Here is a 14,279-nt window from a genome sequence, read left to right as displayed (position 1 = left end):
GGGGATTCCTTTCCCACTTGAAATTTTGATGACCTGGAAAATTAGGAAGAGGGAAAGCTCTTCTCCACCTCAAATTTATTTCTGTAAATTTACTAATGAGTATATTTTTTCTCCACTAATTTAAAATGCCATCTTTACCATATACTAAGTTCCCATGCATAAATAGGAACATTTTTTAAAACTCTAATTCAGTTGCATTGACTTATTTGTCAACTCCTGTGCTTGAATAATTATCTAACAGAGATTTTCATGCTACTGCTAACAATGGGCAACAACCTTTCACCAAGCCCACATCCAGACTTAAGGTATTTTCACTTCAAGAAAAAGAACATGTAAATGACATTTTTTTTCTACTATTTTTATGTAAATAATTTTCAAAAATTGCAGCCACATTACTATTTCAGTCCATTAACTGATGTTCTGAAACCTAATAGAGCACTTTAAAAAAAAAAAAAGGAAGCTCTTCAGTTGATTATTTAAGTGTGTGGACAGACCCCACCTCATACCTACTGAGTCACATTATCCTAGGGAAATCCTTTTTATTTTCTAAATACCTTTGTCAGATGTATTTATTATGAATATTTTCTCCCAGTCTGTGGCTTGCCCAGTATTAAGTTCTTAATACTGATGAATTTAATTTAACTTTTTGTTTCTTTTATGTTTATTGCTTTTTGTATCTTCCCTAAGAAATCTTATTCTGACCCAAGGTTGCAAAGATTTTCTATTTTTTCCCTAGAAGTTTTATAGTTTTAACTTTCACATTTATGTCTATGATCAATTTTGAATTTTGGTTTGTTTGTTTATGATGAGGCAGAGATAAAAGTGATTGTTATTTTTTTTACATACTGATCTCCAGTTGTTCCAGCACCACTTGTTGAAAAGGCTACTCTTTTCTCTAGTTACCCTGTCACCTTTGTCAAACAGCAATTGACCATATGTGTTAGGGTTTATTTCTGGATTATATTCTAATCAACTGATATGTCTAACTTTACTTCACTACTACACTGTCTTGACTACTATAGCTTTATAGTAAGTCTTCAAATCAGCAAGTATAAAAAATCTTTCAACTTTTTCTTTTTCAGAATTGTTTAGGATATTCTAGTTCCTTTGTATTTCTACATACAGATTAAAATCAGCTTGTCAATTTCTACAAAAAACTTTTAAACATCAAATGACATCAAGAAAGTAAAGACAATGTATAGAACAGGAGAAAATATTTGCAAATCATATATCTGATAAAAGATTAATATGCAGAATATATAAAGAACTTACTTAAAAAGACAAACAATCCAATTTTAAAATGGGCAAAGAATTCAAATAGACATTTCTCCAAAGAAGATATACAGATGGCCAATAAGCACAGAAAAAAATGCTCAACATCAGTAGTCATTAGGGAGATAAAAATCAAACCACAACGATACCACTTTACACCTGCTAGGATGGTTATAACTTAAAAAACAAACAAAAAAATAAGTGTTAGAGACAATATGGAGAAACTAGAATCCTTATACACTGATGGCGGGAATGTAATATGGTGCAGCTGCTATGGGCAACAGTTTAAAGGTTCCTCAAAAAAACAAACATGGAATTTACCTTATTACCCAGCAATCCCACTCCTAGACATATGTATCCAAATGAATTGAAAACTGGGACTCAAACAGATACTTGTACACCAACATTCACTGCAGCATTGCTCACAAGAGCCAAAAGGTAGGAACAACCCATGTCCATCAACAGATGAACAGATAAAATGTGGTGTATACATATAAGGAAATATCATTCAACCTTAAAAAGGAATGAAATTCTGATATATGCTACAACATGAATGAACCTTGAAGACATTATGTTAAGCAAAATAAGCCAGATACAAAAGAATAAACATTGTATAATTCCATTTACATGAGGTACCTAGAGTAGTTAAATTCAGAGGAACAGAAAGTAGGACAGTGATCACTAGCAGCTGGGAGGAGGGGGAACGGAGTTATTGTTTAGTGGGTACAGAGTTCAGTTTGGGATAATGAAAAAGTTCTGGAGATGGATGGTACTGATGGTTGTGCAACAATGTAAATGTATTTAATGCCACTGATTTAAACAGTTACAAGTGGTTAAAATAGCAAATTTTGATATATATATTTTACCAAAATAAAAAAAGAATAAAGCTAAGTGTACATACCTATAATTAATATTAGCCAAAAATTTGCTTTTGTCTGAATCACAGAAAAAAGAAAGCAAATAAGAAAGTGTGTGGCTATTCTAAGTAATCTAAATTGTCTATATCTTCAAATCTTTTAGAAAATCAAAAATTCCTCCCTACCTTTATTAAGTTAACCTAATAGAAGACAGTATTTATTTCTCATTTTTTTCTAGGACCTGCTTTATATCTCAGTCTCATGTAAATCTGCAAAAAAGATTCTTTTCACCTGGACGGCCTTCATGTTTTAACACTGATGGAACTTGTCTCTACTTACGTACTATAAGCATCTATACGATATTACAAATAAAATGTTTCTAATAAACTATTCTGCAACCAAGACCATAAACTATCAAAAATGATGAAATAATGCCTATCTCTGTCAAGTAGTAATAAAATGAAATACTTTATAGCTACAAAGGAAATTTTGTAATGTCCTCTTGTGAAAGATTTTAGTCAGTTCAACCATCCAAAGAATATGTGGTGGGAAGTAGAGGAAGCCTCTTGACTTCTCCTTAAGTTCACTTACTTTACTAAATACTATTGGAAAGAGGACAAAAAATTTTGTTTTAACAGAGAAAAGAAAGAGGACAAATTACTAATGGAAAATAATACTTCCAGATTACTAATTCTGTGGAAAGAATAGGGGACTGCTGGAAAGAAAAGAGCAGATTGTGAAGAATGACGAACAGTTACAGAATAAAAATTTTGTTGGAAAAAAGTTACACAAATGCTCTGCAGGTGGAAATTCCATACTGATGTAATAAAAATATAACAATGGAGATATACCAGAGACCACCTGACTTGGAAAATGAAATCTAGAAACATTAAGATTGAGGAAGCTGCAAAATTAGCCTGGGTGATGGAAAAAGGGACCTCTAGCCAAACACATTACCTCATCAAAATAAAACATGCAGGTTAAAATTTTGGAGAGGACAAAAACTACTTCCTAAAACAGAGTTTGACAGGGCAGAGAAATATAACAGACCTGGGTGGTGAACAGGAGGAAATGGTGCAGGTCCACAGCTATTTGCATTTGGATTAGAATGAGCCTGGTAAAACGGGTGTCATCTAGGAGAGGCAAACTCGCTGACTGCCGGAAAGGGTGTAACGCTGGCAAAGTCACTGCTGCGCAGGGTTTGAAGTTCAGGTCCGCAGATCCAAAAGTAACTTGACACCTTTATCCCCACCGTGTTAAGTCCCATTGCTATACATTCTCCCGAGTCCTTAGGCACCTTCACGGGATTTATCTATCACAACTGCAATTACTTATTTAATGTCTTCCTTCCCCAACAGACTGGGTAAACTGCATAGGAAGAGCGACCGTGGTTGTCATGTCCATGATTGTTTCAGAACACAGCATGGTGCCTGGAACTTAGTGAGATCTAGGGGGTGCTCACTCTGTTCTCGCATGCATGCACACAAGTGTTATGCACATGACCAAGCCCACATGCAAAAGGAATAAATGAAAGTCGATTCATTGATCAGTTCACCCTGCCCAGGCAGTGCTGGAGGTTAAATTTTGCCTCATCTTATTTCTAGTCTTCCCTAGGACTAACCACTTCAGACAGCTAAAGGAAAGAGCATTCTTTCTATAGATATGTTAATTCCACCAGCTAGGTAACAATAAAATTTCACTTTCTTTTGACCAGCCTTGGAGAAATCCAGTAGGAATTATTAGTCAAACTCTGAAGCTTTCAGGGGTACCATAGGATTGCACTAAATAGAGCCTGCATTCTCAGTCTTCCTCCAGGCAAGGCCAATGTCTACCTTGCATGACAATTATTTGTACACAGATTCTCCCAGTAAGTCCAAGGCATCTAATTTACCTTTAAAGCCTTCAAAGCACCTGCCACTTAGCATTCAAAAGATGCTACAGGAAACCATATAATTTTGTATTAATAACAAAAGTAACCACTAATGCTTATTGAGCTTATTACCCCAGGTAACCATAATAAGTCATTATATTTAAATTAATTGTAACAATCACCACCACCCTGTGAAGTATGTCCTATTATCTCCATTTTACAGATGGAAAGGGCCTTTACAGAGTTATATGCCCAAGATTACACAACTATGAGTATTAAGTGGTAAAGAAGGAAACTGAACCAAACACTTGGACCTTAAAACCATTAGAAAAAACTTTCCAGTCAGTAATAAGAAAACAAGCAACCCAATTAATAAATGGGCAAGATTGGACACCTCACAAAAAGACATAAACAGCCAATAAGCCCATAAAAAGATACTGAACATCACTAGTCATCAGGGAAATACAAGTTAAAACCACAATTATATACCACTACACACCCATGAGAATAGCTAAGAGTAAAATGACTGACAAATACAATGTGTCAATGATGATGCGGAGAAAATGGAAAACCCATACACTGCTGGTGTGTGTATAAACACTTTGGGAAAAGGTCTGGCAGTTGCTTTAAAAGTTACACAGACATATGAACCAACAATCTCACTCCTAGCAATTTTACTACTATATATTCACACAAGAGGAATGAAAACATATATCCACACAAAGATTTGTGCATGAAAGCTGATAGCAGCTTTATTCACAATAGCCAAAAACTAGAAACAAGCCAAATGCCAATCAACAGGTAAATAGGTAAACAAATTTCAGTCTATTCATACAATGAAATAAAAAGCAATAAAAAGGAACAAACTACTGATACATAGAAAAAAAATACTTAGATAAATCTCATAGATATGTTTAGCAAAAGAAGCTAGACAGTGAGTATATACTGTTCTATAGTATTAGAAATGAGGGCCGGCCCTGTGGCTCACTCGGGAGAGTGCAGCACTGGTAACGCCGAGGCTGCAGGTTCGGATCCTATATAGGGATGGCTGGTGCACTCACTGGCTGAGTGTGATGCAGACAACACCGAGCCAGGGGTTACGATCCCCTTACCGGTCAAAAAATAAATAAAATAAAATCAGTGGCTGTACAGGGATAAAAGTGGTAGAAATGGAGGCTTCTGGTCAAGACGGTGGAATAGACAGTCCCCAGCATCACTCTCTCCCACAAATCAACCAATTTACAACTATAAAAAAGCAACAACAGCCAAGCTAGGGCCACTAGAGCTCAGGGGAAGAGGAGAAGAGACCTACGGAGTGCATGAAGGTGGAAGAAGCCATGATGAGAGAAAGAAAACACTGCTCTGACTATTTCCTGCTGCAGCCACTTTAAGACTGGAGCTGCTAAGCACACAGAGCAGGAGCCGGCAAAAGCCACAGCACGGATGAAGTTGCTTGGAGGTGGCAGGGGAGAAGAGGGACTTCTGGCCCCCAAGCCAGCAAGACCACTAATAGGGTTCCCATGGACCCACATAGGAGCAAGGAGCCACAACAACTGAAAAAAAGGAGCCACTCGGAGGCCGGTGAGTCATCACAAGGAACCAGCCCATGGCCAGTCCCACGAGAAGTGTTTGCAGCATGGGCAGTGGGGGATATGGGCCCACTGGGGGAACACTGGGGCACAGCAAGGACAACTGACCAGCACCCCAATCAGCGAAGGACCACTCAGAGGAGACTGGACAGGAATATAGAATTGCATGGGATGCAGTTTGATGAAAAGACTCAGGCCCACATCAGAGTTTCCACACAACCCAAGTGCACCAGGTCTCTGGAGAGCTGGAAGTACTTATAAAGTCAACCTTTAAAACCTGAGCTGCACAAAAAGCCTTCCCTAGGGAATCAGCAGCAAAGCAGCAATTTAGCTCAACCACGCAGCTCAAGTACTGATCCCCACAGGAAGTTCCCCATTTTAGAAGTAAGCAAAGGACAAAAAATTAGTTGTAGCCCAGGCACACCACCAGCACCTCGGGGCCTGCCCAGGGTCTTGAGGCATGGAGTCGGTCAGTGGCCCCTCCTCCACCAGGCATACCACCAGTGCCAAGGAGCATGCCAAAAACATCACCTCCATGTGTGTGGCCCACCACAGCCACCATAATAACCACGGCTGCCACGAAAGAGGCTAGGTGCCGCAACCATCACGCAGATGGTCCGCCAGCCACTGGAGTGCATTGACATAAGGAGAGTCACCAGCAGAGACCAAAGAAAAGAAGAGGATGTCTCTCTCCACAAAGCCCATTCCACAGTGACAGAAGAAGCATCTGCTCTATGATAATATTGGGGGACCTGAACACACCTCTCAGCATTGGACAGATCATCTAGGCAACAAACCAACAGAGTAACAACTAGTACTTCAGAAGGAGAGAAGAAATATAGGGTTATCAGAGGGGGGAAGGGGTGGGAGATGGGTATAGGGAGAGATTGAACAGGGGCATTAAAAATTCAGAGGTGGGAGGGGAGAGGGAGAAGGGGATAGGGAGAGATTGGACAAGGGGCACAAAGATTAAGTATGATTTGTAACAATATATATGCTAATAATACTGATTTGATCAATATATGTCAATGTTGAACCCCCAAAATATGTAAAATCAATTATGATTCAATAAAAAAAAGTGGTAGAAATGTTTTATATATTGATTGTGATGGTGATTACACAGGTGAGACATTTTCTCATTGAACTCTACTTTCAAAATCTATACATTTTATTGTCTGTACATTAGATCTCAATAAAGTTGACTTGGGAGAAACAAACTAGATAGCAAAATATTGATAAACCCAAATGTTTATCAATAGGAGACTTCTTAAATCATGATCCATACAACAAATCCTATACAGCTATAGTGAAGAAGTATTCCATTATTGATATGGAAAGATCCCTGAGATATATGGTTAAGTGAAAAAAGGCACACATCAGTGTATGTAGCATGCTGCCAATTTTTGTATTAAAAAAAAAAGATGGACTATATTCACTTTCGCTTGTATATGCAAAGAGAAAGCAGGAGGATACACAAACAGTAGTTAACTTTAGGAAGCAGTGGAAATGAGTACGGGGAAAGCAGCTTTTCACTGTAAAGCTGTTTGACTTATTTAAAAAATGAAAAAATCACGTAGGTTCCAGAAAAGAGGTTATCTGTTCTAACTACCCTATATCACATTCCCTATTCTTCCAAATTATATCTAAAATGTGAAAGAAGATAGCTGTAAGACAGGCCTGATTCTATAATGAAAAAATTGAGGCAGATCCTAAAGTAATGGTTAAGAAGAGCATGGGCTATAGGGTCAGACTGCTGAGTTCAAACCCCACCTGTCCCACTTAACTTTATGATTTTGTGAAAGTTACTTCTCTGCTCCTCACTTTTCTCATCTGTAAAATGTGTTGCTAGGAGAGTTAAGAGAGAAATTACATGTAAAACACTTAGAATAATAAGTACTCAATGAATACTAGGATTACTATTAAAGCAAATCAATTAATAGATACTATAATTCAATTAAAGAATACTATGATTCTATTTCTGTAAATATTTGTACATATTTGTGCATATGTAGTGAATGAAGATGCAGAAGGATTCAAACAAATTTGTGGGATTGAAAGAGTTTTACTTTCTTCTCTTCTGGATGGCTTTTCCCTCTAACCTATTCTTGACTCTTCAACATAAGTAATCTACTTGAAAAATAAATTGCTTCAGTGTCACCCCTCATCTTTTTTTTTTTTTTTTCTTCAAAAAGATGACCGGTAAGGGGATCTCAACCCTTGGCTTGGTGTTGTCAGCACCACGCTCAGCTAGTGAGCAAACCGGCCATCCCTATATAGGATCCGAACCCGCGGCCTTGGTGTTAGCAGCACCGCACTCTACCGAGTGAGCCACGGGCCGGCCTTCACCCCTCATCTTAAAACACTTTGGTGGTTTTACATTACACTTCAGATCAAATCCACACTACCTGCCAGGGCTTGCATGTCCTGGCTCCCTCTGAGTTCTCTGACCAGTCTCACCCTTCATTCACCATACTACCGCCATAACTTTTCACTCCCACTAATGTCCCAAACTCTTCTTAACTGCAAATACTGTTGGGAATGCTCTTTTGCACATTTTCCCAAAGCTAGTTTGTGCTCATAAGCTCAACGAAAAGTCATCTTCTCACAGAGGCCTTCCCAGATCACTATAATTAAAGTAGATGTCCCCCTATATTTCTTAACTCTTTGTTTCCTTCATAGCAAGTACCATAATTTAAAATTATTTCATTTGCCTGTTGTTGTTGTTTTTCTCCCCTAGAATGGTAGCTTTTAGAGGGTAGGACCATGTTTATTTTTATATACCACCAGGGCCTAGTAAATACACGGCATATAGCAACAGTGCATATAGTGACTATACAGTGATATAGTCAGCACTTAACAAACATCTGTTGCATGAATAAATTATTCCATGCATGAGACAGGTCCTAAAGTAATATTCTCATTTATGCCAAGTTACTAAAAAACACATATAATGTTTTAAAATATCACAATGTGTTATTAAATTACTCTTGTGAGAAATGGCTATTTATACACAAGTCAATGGCTTCCAAATTTTCACTTGTGACACAGTAAGAAAATAATTTTACATTGCAATCCAGCACACACCATATGTGTGTTTGCATATATATGTATATAACATCATATATAATTAACTGAAACAAAGGTTCACAAAATCATACTCATCCTTGATAAGGAAGACGCACTTTGTTATTTTCTAGTCAATGCCATAAGACAGTATGTGATTTTTCTAAACTACTAAATAGTGTAAAGACTATGATGTGTACTATTTTCATTCATGACCTTAATAAATTAAACCAATAGCATTGATCCAAAAAATGCAAAATCAATCTGTTAAGGAAAAGATATTTCAATTATATTACTAATTCTAAATTATCACATTCAAACTCTGGTATCAAACACTAACCATAGTCATTAACCAAAAAAAAGGCAATAGATGCAGGATATTCAGATTAGGGACCCTTTGCTAAGGAGGAATCCCAAAGTGATTTCAGATGGGAAAGAAAAATGAAAACCAATGTAAGTATTCCCCATCCCATCTAATAGTGACCATATTCTTCCAGACCCACAGGCCAAAAACTTGCCGTCATCTTTGACTCCTTTTTCTTTCATTTCCCACATCTAGTGCCTAGTTAAATCCGACACCTCTCACTGCCCTCACTGCCACCATTCTGGTCCATGCCATCATCTCTTGCCTTAAAACTACAACAGCTTCCTAACTGGACTCCTCAATTCTGCCCTATCCCTCCTTCGGTCTTTCCTTAACTGTGCAGACAGAATGATACTATTAAGTATTAAGTCACATCACATCACTCTTCTACTCTAGTGACTTCCCATCACAAAACAAAAGCCAAAGTCCTTCCTAAAACCTGCAAAGCCCTACATGATGTGCCCTCCCCTGATCAAACTGATCTCATGTACTACTATCCAACCACTGTGGCCTCCCTCACTGTTACTCATGTATACCAGATGTACAGGGGACCCTCCATATCCATGGGTTCCACACCTGTGGATTCAACCAACCACGGATTGAAAATATTCGTGAAAAAAATACTACAAAGTTTCAAAACTTGAATTCAAAAACTTGAATTTGCCATGCACTGAGTACTATGTTGAATCCATGTGAATGATGTGTAGGCACTGTATTAGGTATTACAAGTAATCTAAAGATGATTTAAAGTTTACAGGAGGATATGCATAGGTTATATGTAAATACTATGCCATTTTATGTAAGGGACTTGAGCATTCAAGGATTTTGGAATTTGAGAAGGTCCTGGAACCAATCCCCCACGAATACCAAACGACACCTATATTCCCATCTCAGAGCCTTTGAAACTTGCTCTCTCCGCCAGGAATGTTCTTCCTGCAGATATCCACATGGCTAGCTCCTTTACCTTGTTCCTGGTCTTTACTCTAGTTGTCTTCTTCATAAAGCCATCTCTGGCCATCACACCTAAGGTTTCAACCCCTCATCCTCACCCCCTCATCTCATTCCACAGTCCACAGTCCTCTTCCCTGCATTACTTTTGTTCTTAGCACTCACCACTATCTGACATAACATATATTTTAGTTATTTAAGTGTGTAATATATATTTTAGTTATTTACGGTGCTAATTGTCTGCCTCCTGTAGACTGTAATCTCCATAAGGGCATAAATGTTTATTCAGTACTATCCCCAGCACCTAGAACAATATCTGGAACACAGTGAAGCCTTAATAAATACTTTAATGAGTAAGTGAATGAATGAATAGGCTTTAAATGAACAAAAGAACAGGGATAGAACAGGTTGTAAGAATACCTAACTGCAGGTAAAGATCTGTAGCTCAAGCTTCAGTGGAAGTGCTGGCACATTAGTGATGTCTCTAGCCACATCAGCATGTGCTGAAACAGGTCAGCAGCCACTACTTGAGACTGCATTAATGTTTCTCTATTAACACTGAATTAGCACTGAGTGTTCCTTCCAAGTTCACTATTTATTCTTTTTTTTTCTTTTTTTTTTTTTTTTTAAAGATGACCGGTAAGGGGATCTTAACCCTTGACTTGGTCTTTTCAGCACCACACTCACCCAAGTGAGCTAACCGGCCATCCCTATACAGGGATCTGAACCCATGGTCTTGGTGTTATCAGCACCAATCTCTCCCAAGTGAGCCACGGGCCAGCCCTCACCGTCTATTCTGAATCAATCAAGAAATTTAGGGAAATCGAAACCAAAAGTGAAAAATATGATTGCCTACCCGTCATAAACTATGCTTTAAAATGAAACTTATTGGGCCAGCCCGGTGGCGCACTCGGTAGAGTGCGACGCTTGGGAGTGCGGCGGCGCTCCCGCCAAGGGTTTGGATCCCATATAGAGACCGGTCCTCTCACTGGTTGAGCGCGGTATGGGCGCGACACTGAGGGTTGCGATCCCGTTACCAGTTGCGATCCCATTACCAGTTGCGATCCCATTACCGGTCACGAAAAAAAAGACAAAAAGGAAAAAAAAAATGAAACTTATTGTGAGACAAACACCAGAGGACTATAGCTAAGGCTATAGTTTTGAAGTAATGCTACATAGACAAGAGAAATCAAGGGATATTTATAAGCCAGACTCTGCCACTAATCAATTATATAACCAGAATCTCTCTGAACCTGTTTCTTTTCTTTTCTTTTTTTTGGAATGAATGCAGACTATTTTGTATTAAAACTTGTAAATCGCTTAAGAAAAACCTGTGGTGGATCCATGAAGCAGCCACTGGAGGAATCCACCCACCCCAGGCTGCAGCCAGTGAGGCGGAGGGAGGTTCCCACACCCTCCTCCTTCCACATGGGTGGGTGCCCTGCGGTTCTGAGGTCCACAGGCACAGATCCAAACACAGCACAATCGCGTGGAATGACACCTTCACTGGTGTTACTTGGAAGAAAAGGTAAATGGTTACAAAGCTGGGGCCTGGGCTGACCAGGTCAGGCTTCCAGCCCTGAGGCAGGCATTTACAGTTGAAAAAGTGTGGACTCTCTCTGAACTGTTTCTTGTAGCCCTGTTAAAATAAGAATCACTACTATCCAGGTAATTCTCAACTAGTTGTTTTGAGGATGAAATAATGGCAAAGTACTTTTAAAAGCATAAAATGCTGTACACCATACAAATGCAAGAAGTTACTAAATTCTGAGTTTTTAACCTATTATCTACTGGGAAGATTTATTAAAAACAATGTTCTTTTTGGGAATTTTTAAGTTATATAAGTTTTTATAGAATTATGAGTCAGGATGTAGAGATTTCTCTCCCAGGCCCCAAATAAATAGAAGAAATATTTTACTAGTATATTTGCTCCAGAGAAAGAACAGAAATGAACTTTCTTCTAAGTTACAGTAATGTATTTTTATTATGTTATATTATATATATTATATTATATATATATTACAGTATAGTATGCAGGAATCTACAAGGAATTGACTACAAGGTATAACCTGTTATTCAAAATCAAATGATCCACACCACAAAAAAAAAAAAAAAAAAGAAAGCCTCAAACTAATCTTCAGTGGCTGAATATCAATGGTTGCCTGGGTTTGGGGAGAATGCCTGCAAAGAAGCTAAAGGGAACTTTTCAGGGTAATGGAAATGCTCTATTTCTTAACTCTGGTTGTGATTACATAGGCAAATACATGGCAAAACCCATCAAACTGTACATTTTAAACGGGCACAATTTATTGTATCTAAATACTCAATAAAGTTAGTTTAAATAAATGAAAACATCTATCCTGTTTTCTTAAATTAATAAAACAAAAATCACTCAGTCGTACCAAGGTCTCAAAGAGAACTCATGTAATGAGATCTAATACAACGGGCTTGAAGATTTAGAGAGTGACAGAACTCGGGTCAATGCCCCCCCAAAAAAAGGTGTGTGTGGGGGGTCAACTCATGACCTCTAGCCGCAGGTCAATTTAAATTAGAAAGAAGAAAAAAATAAATAAATAAATAAAAGCAGCAGCTTTTTTTTTTTTAAGTATGTGTGTGACCTTGAGTTCTCAGCCAATCTGAGCCTCAGTTTCCCTTTCTATAAAATGTAGATAAGGATGGCTTACAGTTTAGTCTAGCACACACCAGCTGCTCAATAAGTATAATACATGATACTATACAAAGCAACAGAATTTGCTGCTGGCTTGAAGTGCACACAGACCTAAGGCTCCCCAGTTTTCCTCTCAGAAGGTCGTGGTCCTTTTTATCGCTCTTAGCCAGGCCTCATTTCCCTCCTATACACACCCCACGTTGCCTTTTCACCCCTCACCCCAGCAGTTCCCAGGGGGCGCCCACCTCCCAGGCCCCACCTCGTTGAGGAAGCGAGTAATATCGTAGACTCGCCCGTGGATCACCAGCCATATTTCCTTCGAGGAGCTGCGCTCCGCCACCTCCTCCAACCGGTAATAGGTGCCGGAGGTCTCAACCTCCTGTCCTTTCCCGTCGCTGCCGCTAGCTTCCTCAGTCGCCATAGGGCCCGAGACACTTCCTCTCCACCGCTCCCTGGGTTCCGGCAGCTAACTTCCTCGAGGTAGGGCCTGCGCTGCGCCCTCCCCGCTTCCGTATTCAGGGCCCATAAAGCCTTGGGGTTTCCTAGCAACAGCCAATCACGCCTCCGAACAGTTCCTGGTTAGTTTTCTTTTCACCAATGAAATGAAGGGTTCGGTTCCAAATCCCGCCCACTCCTCGCCCGATCCTCGGGGTGAAGGCCTAGTTCGAGGTCCAACTAACCAATCAGGGTCGTCCAGCTCCTCCAGTCTCGCCAGTAAGATTCCGTGATTTTTTTTTTTTTTCTTTGAAAGATGACCTGTAAGGGGATCTTAACCCTTGACTTGGTGCTGTCAGCACCACGCTCTCCCGAATGAGCCACTGGCCGGCCGTAAGAGTCCGTGATTTTGAAACGACGATTACTGGAGAAGCTTTGACAGGTGTCTCCGGAGAGGCTGTCACTCACTCGGTGTACGGACCTGCGTGCGTCCTAGAAGAGGAAGCCTACTCTCCAGTTTTTCGCTTCCCTTCCCTTCGCCATGGATCCCTGCTGGATGACGCGAAGCTCGTTTTCCCTCGTTCCCTGTGCGGCGGCCTTTATTCCAGGTCCGCGTTTCCGTCTTTGCTTTCCTGTCTGCAGGTTCAGTTTCCTCACCAGTAAAATGAGCATGATGACCTCTCTCTTAAGGAGGAGTGTGGCTCATTAAATGACAGAGTGTGTGCCTGTAAAGCGTTTGACACATAGTAATCGCTACATAAATGATAGCCGGTATTAGAAAGGCAGGGCGACTGGCCCGAGGCCTTGGGACAGCAATTAGGGGTGGGATATGGAGTATCCCAAGTTTCTACCACTACCAAGAATCTGATTTTTAAACTCGTTCTTTGGTGATCAGGATCTAGCTACACAAAATATTTTTAGTTTCTACGTGATCTAAAGTAGAATTCACCTCAACTGTCTCCCGCATTTTGAGAGGTCCCGGCATCTTGGAATTCCAAATTTGGTTAATGTGCAACGTTGTTAGCTACTTCTTCTTAAATGCCATTATAAGTGGCAGATTGATCATCCTATAATGTCATTTTCATGATGTCACCCTTGCAGCCTACCATTCAGGACTCTCCACAATCCATTCGCAGCCTCATTCACTAATATTTTCCACTGCTCCCTTTTATAAGCCTTGTGCACCAGCCACTGACTCCTAAACCTACTGGTT

At 39.6% G+C, this 14,279-nt stretch overlaps 1 protein-coding gene across 1 annotated transcript in view; it reads right to left on the bottom strand.

Moving 5' to 3' along the window:
• Window positions 1-13,163, bottom strand: part of LOC103586587 (cytochrome b5 type B) — a 46,531-nt gene extending 33,368 nt beyond the window's left edge. Inside the window, exon 1 of the mRNA XM_008567885.1 lies at window positions 12,891-13,163. Within this exon, the coding sequence (XP_008566107.1) occupies window positions 12,891-13,052 (162 nt within the window). The 5' untranslated portion in view covers window positions 13,053-13,163. The remainder of the gene's footprint in view (window positions 1-12,890) is intronic.
• Window positions 13,164-14,279: the final 1,116 nt, after the last annotated feature.

The sequence above is a fragment of the Galeopterus variegatus genome, unplaced genomic scaffold (genome assembly GCF_000696425.1).
Source record: "Galeopterus variegatus unplaced genomic scaffold, G_variegatus-3.0.2 Scaffold354, whole genome shotgun sequence".
Lineage (NCBI taxonomy): Eukaryota > Metazoa > Chordata > Mammalia > Dermoptera > Cynocephalidae > Galeopterus > Galeopterus variegatus.
This window is presented reverse-complemented; position numbering and strand designations above follow the sequence as displayed.